Source organism: Arachis hypogaea, chromosome 7 (assembly GCF_003086295.3).
Source record: "Arachis hypogaea cultivar Tifrunner chromosome 7, arahy.Tifrunner.gnm2.J5K5, whole genome shotgun sequence".
Lineage (NCBI taxonomy): Eukaryota > Viridiplantae > Streptophyta > Magnoliopsida > Fabales > Fabaceae > Arachis > Arachis hypogaea.
Genome location: NC_092042.1, coordinates 47,516,157 through 47,533,365, shown reverse-complemented (window position 1 = coordinate 47,533,365; position 17,209 = coordinate 47,516,157). Strand labels below are relative to the sequence as shown.

General features: G+C 31.1%; 2 protein-coding genes across 2 annotated transcripts; one reads left to right on the top strand and one right to left on the bottom strand.

Moving 5' to 3' along the window:
* Nucleotides 1-6,339: 6,339 nt before the first annotated feature.
* LOC112701439 (L-ascorbate peroxidase T, chloroplastic) lies at nucleotides 6,340-8,979 on the top strand. Its single transcript, XM_025752195.2, has 5 exons — nucleotides 6,340-6,395; nucleotides 7,605-7,647; nucleotides 7,723-7,827; nucleotides 8,026-8,097; nucleotides 8,407-8,979. Exons 1-5 carry the CDS (start codon nucleotides 6,340-6,342, stop codon nucleotides 8,557-8,559), a joined length of 429 nt encoding a protein of 142 aa, XP_025607980.1. The 3' UTR covers nucleotides 8,560-8,979.
* Nucleotides 8,980-10,414: 1,435 nt separating this feature from the next.
* Nucleotides 10,415-11,677, bottom strand: LOC140174350 (uncharacterized). The gene has a single exon (XM_072198794.1). The coding sequence runs from the start codon at nucleotides 11,675-11,677 to the stop codon at nucleotides 10,415-10,417; it is 1,263 nt and encodes a 420-aa protein (XP_072054895.1).
* Nucleotides 11,678-17,209: the final 5,532 nt, after the last annotated feature.

Here is a 17,209-nt window from a genome sequence, read left to right as displayed (position 1 = left end):
AGATTTATGCTTGCACCAAGGTCACAAAATGCTTCTTCAAATGTCATGTTGCCTACAATGCAGGAGATATGAAAGCTCCCTGGGTCTTTTTTCATCCTTGGTAGATCTCTGATGAACGGACTTTTGTGTGGTAAAGAATTTCACAAATATATTCTCGTTGCAAGTATAGTTTCTAAACCAATAATAATCCTTTCATACAAAAATTTGGTTGTCACAAGTAACAAACCCCTTAAAAATAATAACCGAAGTATTCAAACCTCAGGTCGTCTCTCAAAGAAATTGTAGGGAAGTGTATTTATTATTGGTTATGAGATTGTATCTTTTTTGGGGATTTTGGATAAGAGAACGAGAAAAAGTAAATGGTAATGAAAATCAAATTATAAAGAGGTCTTGGCAAGGTTTGGTGGTCAAGGATCTCTATCCTTATCACTAACCACAACATGAGAATTGGCAAGGATCAATCCCATTAAATTATCCTCTAACTTAGTAGGAGAAAGTCAAATGAGCTATATCAATCAAAGTCCATAAGTCCTAACTCTCCACCAATTCAATTAGTAAGGACTAGAGTCAATGGCTACCAATCATCAATTACTTGGACATTAGTAACTCAAGGGTTCCTAAGGTACCATCCCAAGCCAAGAACATAAAATCCTACTCTAAAATCCTCCCAATAATTTTATCAAACACTTGGTAGGCGCAAAATAAAAGCATAGAAAAGCAATAAGAGATAATAAAATCCAAACAACCAATTGAAAGCATCAGTACATAAATTGAAGAAAGCAATCATAAATAAGAAATACCTCAAATTGAATTAAATAGAAAATCAAATCTAACATGAGAATTCATAAACTAAATGGGGAAGAATAAGTAATCAACAAGGGAAATCAATAACTAGAATGCTAAGACAAATAAAAGTAGAAGAGAAATTAAATTAAATTGAGATAGAATTTAGAAATTGGAAAGGAATAAAACTACAACGTAAAACCTAGAGAGAGGAGAGAGCCTCTCTCTCTAAAAACTACATCTAAACCTACTAATTTGTGAATGAATGATTCAATGATTGATGGATGCTTCCCCCTTCAGTCCTTGGTCTTTTTAGCCTTTTTTCGCCAAAGATTGGCTTCAAAACTGGGCCAGAAGCCCTCCTGAAATCGCTGGATGCGATTTCATTAAAGGTGTCACCGTGGGCATCGACGCGTACGCGTACAGCACGCGTATGATGAGCGGATATTTTATACGCTTTTTTGGGGATAATTTCATGTAGTTTTTAGTATGTTTTAGTTAGTTTTTAGTATATTTTTATTATTTTTTAGGCAAAATTTTATATTTCTGGACTTTTCTATGAGTTTGTGTGTTTTTCTGTGATTTCAGGTATTTTCTGGCTAAAATTGAGAGAGCTGAGCAAAAATCTGATTCAGGTTGAAAAAAAGACTGCTGATGCTGTTGGATTCTGACCTCCCTACACTCAGAATGGATTTTTGGAGCTAAAGGAGTCCAATTGGCACGCTCTCAATTATGTTGGAAAGTAGACATCCAGGGCTTTCCAGTAATATATAATAGTCTATACTTTGTTCGAAGATAAACGACGTAAACTGACATTTAACGCCAGTTCCATGTTGCATTCTGGCGTTGAACGCCAGAAACAGGTTGCAAGTTGGAGTTAAATGCCAGAAACAGGTTACAACCTGACGTTTAACTCCAAAAACAGCCCAGGCACATGAGAAGCTCAAGTCTCAGCCCCAGCACACACCAAGTGGGCCCCAGGAGTGGATTTATGCACTATCTATCTTAGTTTACTCATTTTTTGTAAACCTAGGTTACTAGTTTAGTATTTAAACAAATTTTATAGACTTATTTTGTATCTCATGACATTTTAGATCTGAACTTTGTACTTTTTGATGGCATGAGTCTCTAAACTCCATTATTGGGGTGAGGAGCTCTGCAGCGTCTCGATGAATTAATACAATTATTTCTGTTTTCTATTCAAACACGCTTGTTTCTATCTAAGATGTTCATTCGCACTTCACTATGATGAATGTGATGATCTGTGATACTCATCACTATTCTCAATCTATAAACATGTGCCTAACAACCACATCCGTTCTACATTCGAATGAATGAGTATCTCTTGGATTCCTTAATCAGAATCTTCGTGGTATAAGCTAGAATTCATTGGCAGCATTCTTGAGAATCCAGAAAGTCTAAACCTTGTCTGTGGTATTCCGAGTAGGATTCAGGGATTGAATGACTGTGACGAGCTTCAAACTCGTGAGTGTTAGGCGTAGTGATAGACGCAAAAGGATCAATGGATCCTACTCCAGCATGAGTGAGAACCGACAGATGATTAGCCGTGCGGTGACAGCGCATCTGGACCATTTTCACTGAGAGGACGGATGGTAGCCATTGACAATGGTGATCCACCAACAGAAAGCTTGCCATAGAAGGAACCTTGCGTGCGTGAAGAAGAAGACAGGGGGAAGCAGAAATTCAGAAGACAAAGCATCTCCAAAACTCCAACATATTCTCCATTACTGCGTAACAAACACTCATTTCATGCTCTTTCAATTTTTATAATTGAAACTAAAGAATCCTACTGGTATCCTGACTAATAATAATAAGATAACCATAGCTTGCTTCATGCCGGCAATCTCCGTGGGATCGACCCTTACTCAGGTAAGGTATTACTTGGACGACCCAGTGCACTTGCTGGTTAGTTGTGCAGAATTACATAGTGTGAGTGTAATTTTTATGCACCAGCGTACGCGTCCCTGGAGTGATGCGCGATCCGTGTGTACGCGTCTTGTTCACGTGCGCGTCCATGGGCGCGTTCCAAATCCTTGGCTTTTCATGATTTCTTCACTTTGCATGCTTTCTCTTCACTCCTTTAATCCATTCCTAGCCCTTTTCAATCTGAAATCACTAACAACTACATCAAGGCATCTAGTGGAATCAAAGAAAGATTAAAATTTTCACACTAAGGATCTAAAAGAATGTTTTCACACTTAAGTACAAATTAGGAGACAATCACAAAACTATGCTATTTTATTTAGTAAATGTGAGAAAAGGTTGACAAAATCCTCTAGATTCAACACAAGATAAGCCCTACAAATGGGGTTTATCAACCTCCCCACACTTAAACCTCAGCATGTCCTCATGCTAAACCAAGAAGGAAACAAGGGGTATGATATTTATTCAATGCAACTAAACTATATGCAAGCTATTTAAATGCAACTACTTATTATGAATGTAAATGCTTAGGCAAAAACAAATCAACCTTTCAAGAGAACAAAAGTAAGCATAAGGGTTAAAGCAATAGGAAGTAGTTCCAACCCACAATTGTATTGAAATTTCAAAAGGTTTCACAAACTTGCAAGAATATAGAAGATAGTGGTGAATACATGTGATTGAGCAATCGAACCCTCATCAGATATGTATCCACTCTAGTCACTCAAGTGTTTAGGGGTTGATTCACTCTAGTCATGCTTTCTAAAACTTTGCTCTTCATCTAACCAATCAACAACTATCTAGTGTACAAATGCAAACATCATGAGGTCTTTTCAAGGTTGTAATGGGGCTAAGGTAAGGGTGAGGATATATGTATGGTCAAGTGAGCTGTAAATTGAATCTTTAACTAACCTAAGCTCTCACCTAACACACACACACACACACACACTCTATGTACTTCTAAAATTATGCCTAGCAACCCATAATCTCACTTTTGTATTTTTCACATACTCATGTATTCGAATGTTCATTTAGTTCATCTCATATGCATTGGTCTTTTTATTGAACCTAACACATTTTTTTGATGCATAGTAAATCAATGCATATGATTTTCATAATTCACATGAATAGCACTCAAATTCTCAATATTTGTTAATAGAATAATACACACTCTCATCAACCAAAGTTTCCACATTTTTCCACACTTAATTGACACACAATCTCTATCTTAAGCTAGCCAACACTACTAGAAAACTAGTTATTACAGACGGATATTTTCGACGGATTTTATCCCACGGAAATACAGACGGAATTTCAGAAGGATTTTTTGTAGGAAAAAAATTAAATTATTATAAATTACAGATGAAAAACAGAATCCGTCGATAATTCTATCGATAAAATTAATTTTTTTTCATGGGAAATGGTTACAGACGAAAAATCCGTCTGTAATTAAATAGACAAAACACTGCGTTTTATTAAATTATTACAGACGAAAAATCCGTCTGTAATTTAAATTTTTCGTCGGAAATATTAAGGTAACCCTAATTTTATCACCACGCATTCACACTCCATTCGAACGTTGCCAGTAGCCTTCATCCCTCGAACTCTTCTCCTCCGGTAGAAGGTGTTGTCGCCGCCGGCGGGGACAGACTGTGGGTGCTTTCGTCATCTGGGGAAGCTCTACTCGGCCCTCTTCGCATCGTGCCTCCTCTCCTCGCCGTCGCACGAAGTTTTGAGTTGAGCTCGTGGCGTCGCCGTTGCGAAGGGTTCCTCCCTTCCTCGCTGTGCATTGTTTCTGATTCTCTGCTCCTCGCCGTTTTTGATTTAGGATTAAGCTAGGGTTTGCCTTTGATTTTGTGATTTCATTTCCGATTTTGTGATTTAATCTCTCCTTTCTTTAATTCTTTTTAGCGTTTTTACGAACCTCTCCCTTACATGACAGAGCACCTAGGTGCAAAGGAGTTGAGGATTGACCAGCCTTAAAGTTTGGTAAATGTGGTGATTCATATCTTCAAAATTTGCTTCAGGTGCCTCTCTTCACCACTACCGCTTTCAGTTTTTCAAACCTAATTTCTCTGTTTATTCTTTTGTTAATTGTTATAATTACTGTTTTTTTTATTTTTTATTCATATTAATTTTTTGTATTGTTTGCTTGATGGAGTATATTTTCTTCTACGATGATAAGCTTGTAGAAAAGAATAGCAGTAAGAAGAGGAATAATGAATAATAGCCAACAGTAAAGGTTCTTGGTTTTTGGTTTCCTGATTCTGATCTTGTGATAATAGAGTGTGAATTAGAAGTTGTATGAGGAATAGGAGGTAAGCAAATCTCAATACACTAATAGTTATCTGAGTGTGAGCCTAGTCAAGTCCTATTAAAGAATGAGAAGGACAACCACTAGGAAGTTCTGTGAATGGTGAGTGTGATGAAGTTGGTTCAGATATTAGTAGTCAATTGTTCAGGAACAATTAGCCAGGTCATAACAGAATGAGTATTAGAGGGAAATAAATCTGAATAAGGGAAGATATTCTCATCAAAAATCACATATCTTGACAAATATATATACATATACATATACATATATATATATATATATATATATATATATATATATTAGATTTATAGTCCAGTTTTGTTTATTGTATAGTATTTTTAGCATTGAATAATCTGGCTTCTTCTAAAATAGTTTTTCAAATGGTGATAAAAACTCAAGAGCAGCAGTGGGCAACCTATTAAGCAAAACACAGCTGTAGTGAGTGCATCTTTCCAAAATTGCATGGGAAGAGAGGCCGTGGCTTAAAAAGATAAACCAATTTCAGTGATTGTTCTATGCCTTCTATGAAAACATCATTGTTGTTAATCTGTATAAAGGTAAGATATTCTGTGTTTTATACCATGATTTTGAAGAAAATCAGTAAACGCTGTAGACATAAACTCCATAATTCAAGTGTATTATATTTGCCACAATTAGCTGAATAAATGCTGATCAATATTAGTAGAGACAGAATTAAGAAAGAAACTAGAATCAGAATTAGAGGAAAAACACTTCATATCATTTGAGTTCATAGTAACTGGCTGAAATATGAGAATCAAAACACCTAATAGGTAAGGTATGTGCATGAGTAAGAGTGCAATTATTACAAGGAGCAGAATTGAATGCAAACACTTAAGAGTATTGTTATGATCTTGTTGTTTTCCAAAGTCAGCCCATCTATTTATTCCTGTCTAATGATTTGTAATTTATTATGGTAATTTTCGATGAAATATATGCTATGAACAGAACTGGAATTTTGCGTTAAAAACTACTATATTTACTGGATTCTTAGATAAGAATGCTAAATTTGCTACCTAATGTCAATGGATAAAATCAATATTGATGAGGTCCTTCATTGTTTTGTTTTGAACTATATGCCTTTAGTGATTTTTTAATTTTCTGTATGTTCTTTTGTAATTTAAGATGGTAATTCAACGAGTCTGATTTAGTGTTGCCTCTAATGAGATTCTGTACAAAGTAGAAATTAAGTTACAATCTCAAGGAAGGACATGCATGCATGACATCATCTACTTGCTGAAACATATACATATTTGAGAAAATAGTTAGCACATGTAACTGAAATGGTGGAATTTCTCAAGAACTTGGATAGCATTTTATTTGGTATGATGATTACCAGGTGAGTAGGTGGATCGCAAAAGCATAGCAGCACAAGCACAAACTATATATTAAAATAATATAAGTTTGATTATTTTGTTTATTATCATTCTCAAATCATCATAACCAACCACAGTTAATAATAAGAAACAAAATTGTTATGTCAAAATTGTCAATTCCAAAAGCAAGGTGGGGGTAAGGTGCACTGTTTTGGTGTTAGTGTAGTTGGACTGATATTTATTTTAGATATTTTTAGATTAATACCTTAGATTGCACTCATTTAATTTTACCAAATTTTATAAAATACATATATATCAAACTCGATTGTTTTTTCAACAAACATTAAGGGCTGCTATATTATTATAGTTTAGGGATGATTGATTATATTGATTGCTAATAAGCCTAACTCTTGACTCTGAAAATCTAAATTGGGTTTTGAACCAATAATTATTTTCCCTTATTTTTTTCTTCAGTTGAAGTAGAAGTCTTTTAGAAGAAAGAGATTCATAGAGTGCAACTCAAGTTAGTTAAAGAAATTAAAGGATGAATATGGAAACAGCACCACTGCACTACCACACACACAATGTCCCCTTGATCAGTTCTACTTCCCCTTTTTTAACAGTTTTTTTTAAAGGGTGAGGATTTTTAAGGGATTGATTCAAAGAGTGTAACTCAAGGTAGTTAAGGGCCAAAAATAAAAATAAAATAATACGTTAATTAGGATTCCATTGGAAATCATAGAAGTCAAGGCATTGGAATAAATTAATCATAGTAAAGAGCTTTAGTGTTTTATTGCTATTCTTGAAAAGGTAAAATATGTTTATTCTTCTTATTGAACCTAAGAATTAGATTGATGCTTAATTTTTTCACCTGTACTGCACCTTCTCTATTGTTTCTAGACTTAGACTGGCTAATGACTAAGCCATCAGCATGATAGAGTAACTAAATTGATTTACATTACTAGTTTTAATTTATCAATTTTGAACCTATTTGCAAGTTTGCCACTTTGCCAAGCACTTCCAAATGGAAACTGAAAAGCTTAATACCTTAAATTATTTATATTAAGCTTTTATAAACAATGATGAATATCTATGATGGCTTAAGAAGTAAATACATTTGTCTAGTTCGATCTTCATTTTATCTTCAAAACTTCAATTAGCCCAATCCATTCTAGCCAAAAACAAAAATTTTCAAGAAAATTTGAATCCAAACAAAAATAAAACAAAAACAGAAACAATTTGGTTTATGTTCTTTTTGAGGATCCATCCTTCAAGGTAAGTAACTGGAGTTTTATTTTCCATGGCTATTTTACAAATGCACATAAAATTAAACTTCTGTGTAACTTGCAGGTTTATGCTAAGAAGTATGCTGAGGATCAGGTAGCATTCTTCAACGATTATGCTGAAGCCCATGCCAAGCTAAGCAACCTTGGTGCAAAATTTGATCCTCCAGAGGTTTGTTGATTTTAAGTTACCCTTACATTTATTTAAATTATATATCATGGACTTGCTTATGTGACCTACACCTGGAGATTTTGTTCTTGTTTATATAAAGCTTCCTGAGCATTTCTTTTCATTTCATGCACATACGTGGGTCCATATAATGAGTTCTTGACCAAGTTTCCCAGTTTCCCCTTGGTATGTGTTTGTCAGGGCATAGTATTAGATCCTTCTTCAAAGCCACAAGCAGAGAAGTTTGAAGCAGCAAAGTATTCAACTGAAAAGGTTCTTTTCTTGCACCGTTTATACTCATCTTACTATTCATTTAGCTGACAGTTGTAGAATTTTGTTAGGCATCTCGTGAAAGACTAACACAAGAAAATTTCATATATATGCGAGTATTGTTTATGGTTTCAATTTTTCTGGTTTGGTGCAGGATTAAAAACAAGTGTCATGTTTTCTTGTCCCAGTATCTTCTTTTAGTAATACAGGAAGAAGTATTTTCAAATCATGTGATATCCATGTAAAATTTGGAAGTCTTAAATGAAGAAGAAAGGAAAAAAAAATTCAATAGTGTGCCTATTTGAATTGCAGAGAGAGCTATCTGATGCTATGAAGCAGAATATTCAATCTGAGTTTGAGGCAATTGGTGGAAGCCCAGATAAGCCCTTACAGTCAAACAATTTTCTTAATATCATGATTATCATTGCTGTTTTGGCACTTTTGACATCACTACTTGGAAAGTAGTTTTTGGAAGTAATCCAAAGTAACTTTTATTTATATTTTTGGAAAAGACTCGAAAGAAGTTAGAAAAGATGGAACGGAAAATTGGAAAGGCCAAGAAAGAAAAGCTGAAACAGAAGAGATGGAATGAGACTTTTGTCAGCTATTATGAGAAAGTTAGAACGACAAGTAGTTCTAGTGCAGTTCCACTATCACCGCCACCGCCGCCACCCTTAATGTCTTTGGATGAGGACTATGATGATGATGAGGATGAAGACGACACTGAAGACTATAGCTAATAGTTTTTGTATGGTTGAACAATATACTAGGAATTATAGTTGATGATCAATACATTTTGTTTATGTTTTGAATTATATTGACTTGCTTGTTTATAGTACTTTTCTTTTAGTTTGATAATACGATGAATTTGTTTATTTTTTGAAATATTATAAATATTCGAATAAAAATTAGATAAAAATTTGTATTAAATTTATATTTATTTTGTATGAAAACAAGTTTATTTTGCAATTAGAAAAATAAAAATTATTTTACCTTACAGACGAATTTTCTGTCTATAATCAGAGTGTGAGATGATTTTCCAAAGTTCAAATTATAGACGGAAAATTTGTCAAAAAATCTGTCTAAAAATCTGTCTATAATTTACAGATGGAAAATCTGTCAAAAAATCCGTCTGTAATTACAGATGGAAAATCCGTCGAAAAATCCGTCTGTAATTACAGATGAAAAATCCGTCAGAAAGTTTGTCGTCTTCGAGAAATGGATGGAGAATTTACAGAGGAAAAATCTGTCGGAAACTGGTAAAAATCCGTCAGTAATTTTCCGACGAAAAAAAATCCGTCGATAAATAATTTTTGACGGGGCTTTTACAAAGGGACAAAATCCATCGGTAACCAAAAATCCGTTTGTAATAAAGACTAAATCTGTCTGTAAATCTGTCTGTATTAATCTATTTTCTAGTTGTGCAAAGATCCAATTGGGGTAATTACTTGTTTTTTCGCTTAAGGCTAGTGATGTGGTAACATAAAGAACAATTAGGGGTTAAAAAGGCTCAAAGTGGCAAATAAAGGTAAACAAGTTTAATCACCCGTGCCATGCACGTGATAAGATTGAAATTATAATTTTAAGTTGTTATGTTAAATTTCATTTTAATTATAATAATTTAATTAATAAAAGAATAACTTGTATGCGTTGTTTTTCTTTTCTTAATATAGTGTTAATTGTATTAACTATAAAATAGTTATTTAATCTACTTTTTTCAATAAATCAGACATATATACTCAATATGACTATAAATAATCTAGTAATACTTAAATCTACCAACAAAGTTTTATATGTTGGTTTACTATGAAGTAAGAAAATATCAAAATCAGCTCAAAATGAAGAACAAATTAATAGAGAATCCTAATGGAGAAAGTTTTGTAATAAACAATAAATAATTTAAACCTACTGAATAATAATTCAATGCTATCCTTTGATACCTGCAAAATATATACATGAAACAACATTGTATCAATGTTTGTATATAAAATTATATGATTAACGTAATTATAAAATTGTTTGTCAAGAGAATAAAATTATACGAATTTTTATGATAATTTTAATATTCTCAAACTATTAATGTATAATAAGAATTCATCTATTAGTTCTTAGAATTTCTAAATTTTTTTAAGTGATAGTAATAAATTTTAATAAATAAATAGATTTAGTAAGACATTTTGTTATTACCTTTTTATTATAGGCTCTCAAAAACTTCTCTATACACCACATTCATCGTGCAGTTATCTTCCAAGTGTCCATGATTTTGCAACAGCACTCGCAGACCATCTTTACTCGTTACCCTTGATAACACAACATACAATTAACCATGGGTGAAAACTGGCCTTGGAAGGTAAATTCCAACTTTCGATAGAGTCTGTCCCTGGGACTTATTTATTGTCATTGCAAATGACATGATAATTGGGAATTGTCTTCTTTGAAACTTGACCGGCAATGTTTCATTATTTGGAATTAGATTCAGTCTTGGGATAAGAACAATACTTCCAGCTTTGTTACCAGTTAAAGTCTTGCATTCTATCACATGATTTCCCATTCTTCTAACTTGCATCCTCGTTCCATTGCACAAACCATTAGTTTGGTCTATATTCCGCAGCAACATAACAGGAGCGCCAACCTTCAGAACCAACTTGTGTGGTGGTAGACCTGAACAATTTATTTCATTTAGAATCTCCAGCGAGAAAGTATCTAACTCAAATTCCATATTTTCCTCTTCAGCACACAGAGAGTCTGAACTTAAGTAGACTCTTTCTTGTCCAGGTAACCCTGCATTTATCTTGTTGACATCAGTGACACAATCCAAAGTTGGTGCAAGAATTGCTCTATCCTTGAAATAATTTTCAACGGATAAATTGGATAACATATCTGGATACACGAAATCAATGAGGTCATCCAAAGCTGTCTCAGAGTTCTTAATCAAAATGTCAGATGGTATATGAACGATCGATTCACTATCTGTTGTATCACCAGCCAAACCATCACCAATTTTGAGTAGCCATTCTGCAAAATTTCTGAGTTTTTGTATGTTGTTGTTTTCACCTAGTGACAATCTCATGTTTTTTGTAAGCTTTAAAACCTTACAGTTATGCCATAAATATGAAGAATTAATAGAAGATTGAATTATATCTTGCCTTGAGCCTCTGGGAATCACAGGTAAAATTTGTCTAAAATCTCCTCCGAGAACAACAACTTTACCTCCAAATGGCAAATGAGCATTATACGAATCTGAGCACCTTAAGATGTCTCTGAGGCATATGTCTAAAGCTTCGTAACAATACTTACTTATTATCATTGGAGCTTCATCCCATATGATTAATTTGGCCTTGGATATTAACCTTGCAAAAGGACTTCCCTGTTCAATGCTACACAAAGAATCTTCATTTATGGCCAAAGGAATTTTAAACCTTGAATGTGCAGTTCTTCCATTAGGCAACAAAAGTGCAGCAATCCCACTCGAAGCAACATTTAAAATTATACCTCCTTTAGACCTAATTGAGTATGATATAGTTGACCATAAGAATGTTTTTCCACAACCACCTTGACCGTATAAGAAGAAAAGTTTACTCATATTACCGCTAACAACACCAATTATTTGATCGTATGCAAGAGTTTACTTAATTCCTCCAAGAAAGAAAGTGACAGCAGGAAAAGTCCACACTGTGGTTGATTCCTCCAAGAGTTTACTCATGAAATAAAGTTAAAATGTGAACAGTAAATATATATAAACTAGACCTAGCATCACTCGAAGAAATCATGTAGAATAATCAACCTACCTTATCATCCATGAGAACCATTTTTAGATAAGCTATCTTACTCTTGTCAAATTTGGATGGAACTTTCCATAACCTTATAATCGTTGCCTTTATTTTCCAAACCTTTTCATTACATAATCTACTACAGGTAATACTGTTGATAGAATCATAGCTTGTAGCCATTAGGTATGGAAAATAATAAAGAGAGAAAGAAATACAAATAAGGTACGAATTTTGTAGATGAAAAATAATTGAAACAATTGACTATTACTAACTTATATATATATATATATATATATATATATATATATATATATATATATATATATATACACACTAATTACAAATGATATGAATTTTTAATGGAGATACTTGATACTAATAGAAAAAAATTATATAAATAGAAATTATTTAATTTCAATTTCAATTTCATATAACAAAACAATGGTTTTCAAAAATTATGGAATTTTTTTTTGACATGTATTATGCCATACGTATAAATTATACGGGTTATTATATAAATTTATATATATGCATAACAAAACAGTTTAATATTATATATTTTTTACATTAGTTATATGCCAATATTTAAAAAAAAAAGATAAAAGAAGAGATATATAAATACGTATAATATTATTGCTATATATGAAGCAATTTTATATTGCTTTAATTATAGAGACTTACTATAATTATATAAAATTTAATTTGAGGAAATAATTTCCGTTGCCATAAATAATATACTAAAACTGTTAGTATATTATCTTCTTTATGGTTAATTGAATTTATCAATGATTTTTCCGTGTAAATCGTTATTACCCAGTTTTTAATAATTACTTAATATACAAAATTTGAAATTGGAAATTGTTATTACTAATTCAATTAACTGGTTAATTGAGTAATAATTGTCAAATTATTAAGGTGCAAAATCATTGAATTACTCAATTGATTTCCATATATTATTTATATTTCAAGTAATAATTTGAAATTATATTATTTATCCAGTTAATAATGCTATTATTAAAAATTATTTTTTGAATTGATTTTTAAATCAATTATTAAATAATTATTTTTGTTAAGATAATTGTTTATAAATTATTTCAAATTATATTTTGTTAAGATATAATTATTTAGATTATTACTCATGACACGGGTATAATTTCATTTTATACCAATTAATCAATTATAATTATATGACACGGGTGTAATTTTAATTTTATCTACGGATTATTTCTCGTAATAATATACAACATATTATTTACCGTGATAATTTGATTTGATTGATTTCTAATTATTTACGTACATAAATGATTAAAATATATAACATAAATATCGTAATTATTATAATTCTATGATATAATTATAATTAACATATTTTATCATAATTAAATATTGATTTGATATAATTATAATGAAAATACTTTCCCAAAATAATATAATCTACTATTATTCATCCACTAATTATTTGGCAATAAACCTTAATATGATTTTTTACATCTCCGCTATGGGAAATAACTACTTAGATATACCAAATAATATGTAACATATTATTACCTGTATAAGTTAAGGCACAAAGACATGATTTAATTAAGGTGATTAAAACTTTCACCAAACAGAATATGACCTCAATCGAATAAAAAAAGGTACTCGATTTTGCATTAATTAGCTAGTCGAAGAAATAACATACTCATTCATTATTCATGTTTCATTATATTTTTTAAATAATATATAGAAAACATATATCCTGTGTATAAAAATGTGACTATTAGTAATTTTATTAATAAACCTTTTTTTAAACTATTACTAATTTCAATTTTAATAGAAAGTCTGAAGAAATAATTTCGCTTGCCATAAATAATATAATAAAACTGTTAGTATATTATCTTCTATATGGTTAATTGAATTTATCAATAATTTTTCCGTGTAAATCGTTATTACCCAGTTTTTAATAACTACTTAATATACAAAATTTGAAATTGAAAATTGTTATTACTAATTCAATTAATTGGTTAATTGAGTAATAATTGTCAAATTATTAAGGTGCAAAATCATTGATTTACTCAATAGATTTTCATATATTATTTATATTTCAAGTAATAATTTAAAATTATATTATTTACCCAGTTAATAATACTATTATTAATAATTATTTTTTGCATTGATTTTTAAATCAATTATTAAATAATTATTTTTGTTAAGATAATTATTTATAAATTATTTTAAATTATATTTTGTTAAGATATAATTATTTAGATTATTACTTATGGCACGGGTATAATTTTATTTTATACCAATTAATCAATTATAATTATATGACATGGGTGTAATTTCAATTTTATTCACCGATTATTGGCAAATAAATTTTATTCCAATTAGAAATAAAATATGTTTTTATTGGCAAATAAATTGTTTTTAGGTCAACGATTTAATATATGTGTAGGTTCATTTTTTGTTAAATATAATGAAAATATAAATAAAGAAATAAAGGATAAAAATAAACTTAATAATATCTGACACTACTTCATTTTATTAAATTATTTAAAAATAGCACATCCACAAAAAATAATCGTAATATATAAATTGAGGCAATAATTTAAAATTCTATAATTATAATTTAATCAAATACTAATAGTAAAACCAAATTACCTAAACAATATTGAACCTATTCTAGTCCTTAGTCACGTAGAGTATAGAATCATTCTTGTAACAACAACCAACTGAAATAACATCGTAAATTTCAATATTTAGAATTCGTGCAAAATCAGACCATCCTCTTGTTAGATAAGCTTCATCATCCGCTATCCATGCAATGCGGCAAGGTATAGAAATCTTAATTATTCTAATAATGAACACCGAGAAACCAAATTAACTCTTATTCCCCTCAATGGCATTGCGTGCATGCAAAAGAAATCTGGTAATTTCTGAAAAAAATCAAAATATGTTAAAAAATTATTCTAATAATGAACAGCTTAAACTAAGAAAATTTAAATATATTACCAATAGTTGAAATTGCATATCTGAATTTGTCACGAATTTAGCAAAACTGAACTGAAACTGAGGGAATTCAATTTCATTATGTGCTCCACTTCGAAGATTTTCGGACAGACGTAAAAAGCATGGAGGGGATGGAACTTGAACTTGCCCTATAAAGTTCCGTGGATGCAATTCCTCAATCAAAAATCGAGCTCCTCCTAAGAAATCTAACTTTAACCACATTCTATTGGGTTGGTCATAATAGGTGAGTAGATCCAACCATCCTTCGGTAAAGTAGAGATTATACCTCTTCTTTGAACGCTTACATCCATGTAGTTGGAACCCGAATCAGTGAAGACAACTCGATGACGTATTTCATGGATGTGATGCATTGTAAATGATTGTGGTAAAAGACAATCGAACTGGAACATTAGACGATAAGAATAACTTAGAGTAACAACAAATAAAAAATTATCAAAAGAATAATATAATAGAATGAGTATATGAAAAATATTATAAAAAATTATAAATTCTACCTTAAAAGGATCAACTTCAATAAAAAACGAAGAATACATTCTTATTCTATGAAGTAGTAAAAAAAAACACTAAATATAAAATTATGAATTGACTCTCAAATTTAGATTCATGTACCACAGGAAAACACTATATATAGACTTTAGTAAAACAAAAATAAATATGTAAATTACCTATTATTAAGGTAATTTTTTAATAATGCATTAAATTTTGATTTGATACAATTATAATGAAGATATGTTTCTAAATTAGTATAATTATATATTATTCATTAAATATTAATTACAATATAATTATATTAAAGATACTTTTTATAAAATAATTTAGAAAAATTATTTGATATACGTGAATCGGGTAACAAAGATTTTTTATTATTATTATTACTATTATTGATATTATTATTATCATTAAAATTATTAAAAGTATTTTTAATTGATAATTGATAAGTAGTTTAATAGTGCATTAAATATTGATTTGATATAATTATAATGAAGATATGTTGCTAAATTAGTATAATTATATATTATTCATTTAGTATTAATTATAATATAATTACAATAAAATAATTTAGAATAGAAAAAAAAATTTATTCGTTTTGGAGGGAAAACGGATGTATGAGAGATCGACACGTCACCTTTAGTAGTTGGGGAAAAACCCAGTTTTAGTATATTAAGTAGATGAAAGGGTGAGCTATTTAGGATAAGTGAGCTAATAGCAAATGATGGCCTCAATTATATGTATGCATGAATATACACTAAACAATCGACGTATAGAATGAAGCAAAGCAGAGATTACAATCATAGAGAAGAAAGCACACAAGAAGAAAAATCATGGTTAAATAGTGTAACCATATAATTAAGTTCAAAATCTCACAGGTTGTGTGTTCTAAGTTCAAAATATGCTTCACAAGATATAAAATTCAAGCAAGTTCATCAAAATTTTCCAATCAATTGGGGTGATGCCCTGTAGATAAATTCCTTGAAAAATCTTATTGTTTGACTAAGCTTATTCTGAATGCAATATTGTGATTGAGAAATTCTAAAAATTCTTTAGTTTATCCCCTTTTTCAATCAACACAAACTTCATATGCAAAAGGGTAAACTAAACTCAATAATCCACATTTTTCCATATCACAACTAAAAGCTAAAATTAGCTATATAAAGCAAAAGTGCAAATCCAACAAGCTGAATAGAAGTATCCACAGTACTGATATATACAATAATCCAAAAAGTGCAAAAGAAGGCAAAATAACATAAAAAATGTCTAAAAAGAAAAGAAAAATGTTTACCACAAAAGAGTTATCCACCGACGGTGACCTCCCCACACTTAGAATGAAGCATCGTCCTCGATGCAACTGCTCGGGCCCAAGATGGGGTCAACGGTCGCATCTGGCTGCTGGGGCTGATGTTGTGGCTTCTCAGGGGGCTGCTAATACATTTTGTGTAGCGAAAGCAAGGTGAGAACCAAGTTGAATGAGAAGGGTTACACAAGTGGAGTCTACCAATCATTGCAAAAGAATGAGCCAAATTCAAGGTGTAAAGCATATCACGGGGATCAAAACAGTCACAGGAATGCCAACCAAAGCAGCCTAGGAATTGAGCTTGGTGTAAAATAGGTAGATCTCAAATCAAAAGTGCCAAGTTCAAAGCCTAGGGTGTAAGTTGAAGAACAAAACAGTTTCGAAAAATTTGGGCAGCATCCCGGTTGTAAATCGGACGTTCCCGGATAACAGAAAATAGCCAAAAAATCACATATGAATCCAAAAATACATCAACCATGAGAGAATCATGGAGTTTAGATGCATAGGCAACAATAAGCTCAATCATAAAACTGGAGTGTAGCAA